This window comes from Zeugodacus cucurbitae, chromosome 6 (assembly GCF_028554725.1).
Source record: "Zeugodacus cucurbitae isolate PBARC_wt_2022May chromosome 6, idZeuCucr1.2, whole genome shotgun sequence".
Lineage (NCBI taxonomy): Eukaryota > Metazoa > Arthropoda > Insecta > Diptera > Tephritidae > Zeugodacus > Zeugodacus cucurbitae.
The window spans coordinates 27,493,909-27,496,223 of record NC_071671.1 but is presented as its reverse complement, the minus strand read 5'-3'; the positions used below and the strand labels follow the sequence as shown (position 1 = coordinate 27,496,223).

At 39.7% G+C, this 2,315-nt stretch overlaps 1 protein-coding gene across 2 annotated transcripts in view; it reads left to right on the top strand.

Annotated features, from left to right (window-relative positions):
* Positions 1–2,315, top strand: part of Spen_4 (Protein split ends) — a 39,514-nt gene that overhangs the window by 141 nt on the left and 37,058 nt on the right. For both annotated transcript variants that reach the window (XM_029042725.2, XM_011190174.3), the window contains exon 2: positions 64–1,698. In XM_029042725.2, coding sequence (XP_028898558.1) covers positions 76–1,698 — 1,623 coding nt within the window. In that variant the 5' untranslated portion in view covers positions 64–75. The remainder of the gene's footprint in view (positions 1–63; positions 1,699–2,315) is intronic.

The following is a 2,315-nucleotide window of genomic DNA, read 5'->3' as shown; positions in this document are numbered from 1 at the left end:
GTAAATATTTGTTTATTATCAATTTGAAAACTTTTGCAATCATTTGTGTAAAATTTATTTTAGATATACTATATTATGGAAAAGGGGAAAGTACATGTGAAAAACGAGCATCGTGGCGTGCCTGCACAAACACAACAACAATTAACGCCAAAAATTGCTGAAGGACATCCTGTAACGTCACTATCACCCGAATTGAAAACTTCACCCTATATGGGAATGCACCATAACTTAGAGCATCCAACACAAGCCGTGTACTACCATCCTCAACGTCCATCATCCAAAACGAATCCAGCAAATATTTCGGAATGTGATACTATCGGAAATTCCGCTAATGATGGTATTTTCCCCACATGTTACGTGTGTGGCGGTAGTGGGGGCTGCGAATCTCTACGCGTGCGTCCTAATCAAGATTGTCCAACTGAACCGTATTTCCCATTTTTGGAACGGCACGAACCACCTAATGGTGTACCTAAGGTTACGACTACACAACCCTATGTAATTGCTTGTATGCTATGTTATCGTTCTTTGCGTGAACAATGGGACTCGTACGAACGAAAGAAGAAACCGCATTTACAACGTTTGTATCATATGAAACGAGTTGATGGCAAAAGTTACATTGGCGCCGACATACAAACCCAGGGTGAGTACGCTGCACAGGTGCTGGGACTAAGTGCCGAACATTTACAGCATGGCAATTTGCATGAAGATTTCGCCTATTTAAGTGGCGTACCACGCACACCCAATCGCGCCGATTACGAACGTCAATCGAATGTGACAAATCAATATTATCCTTTGCAACCGAACGAACCGTCATCGTCCATACATTATGCTCAAACGAATAACACGCCTAGCTCAACGGCACAACAATACTGTGATTACTATAATCGAAATTTCAATGCTACCTTGAATGGCCAAATGACGCCGCAACCAAAAGAAAAACAAACTGGCACCACGCAGTTACCTAAGAGTGTGACACACATGAATGAAGAGCCGGCAACTGTGGAAACACGCAAACCTGTCGGTAGTGGTTCATCACCATATGACTCGATAAATATCAAATCGTCCTCTTTTGCTCATCATAAATTTAAATTGGGTCAGATTTCGTGTATGAATTCAGCAACAGCGCGTAATGAGCTCAATTCATTAAATGATACACAAAAATCGCTACATGCAAGTGCGGACAGTAAGCAACAACAACAACAGCAACGACAAGATCGTATCAGTCCACATTATGACTATGGAATGCCGGCTGGAGTTGTTGGCGGCCACTCCAAAGCCGCCTCAATGGCTGATATTGACGATGCAAGTGCAGCCTTAGATTTGCGTAATTCAGCAAATAACATCTGTGAACCATACATGTTGTCATGCGGCACCTCACGCCAAATGTTTCGAAATCCCTCACCTAGCAGTAATGCCACCAATCAAGTCGATGTCGGCATCTTAGACTTGTCAATGCCCGACAAGAATTCATTAACTGAAGTTTGTTACGTCTGCGGTGATGAGCAGCGACGTGGCAGTCTCATTGAGCTGAGCACTGTGCGTTCAAAAGATGGGAAGGGTCGTCATCATCCATATTTTCCGATATTCAATGAACAAATTCCGCGCCCACCGCGCTCGCGTCCCAAAGATCCACGTGGCATGATACAGGCCTGTCAATTATGCTATGAACATCTCATACAACAATGGAATAACTATCAGGTAGGTGTCAGCTAGGCTGTGTGTAAATTTTTTTCTAAGCATTTTTATAGCAACAATTAATATGCACAAATGCAGTTATTATGTCTTTATAAATATTTATATATATTTGTAACATTATATATCAGTAACAAATAAGTATGCATAAATATAAAGGAAAGTTTGCAGTAATTAAAATTAATATAGAATTAAATCATTCATAAAAAACTGTATGTCAGTCTAGTTTACAATTTTAATTGCGAACGTGCAAAATAATAAGAAGAAAATGGAAAATGTTAACTGAAAGCAACTAAATGACGTTGTATATACGCTGTGCGGCGAACGTCAGCGTAATGAATATGCTCTAAAAAAATAACACTGCGTCACAGATTTGTGTGAGAGCTGAAATTCATCGTGGATTTACTACCAAAAAATCTACAGCGGCACGTGCTCTAAAACACACATCAACCTTTAATAAACAATTTTTTTTTTATTTTTATTTTTTTTGTATGAAACTAGGTCAACTATGAGCGACTATTTCCGATTAAATGGGAGCAATAGCGTTTATTTGCTTTTTGTACTCTCACAACAAGGTTGCTTAGCAAGAACGCTAAGAGATTATTATAGTTTTGTTCCCAGAA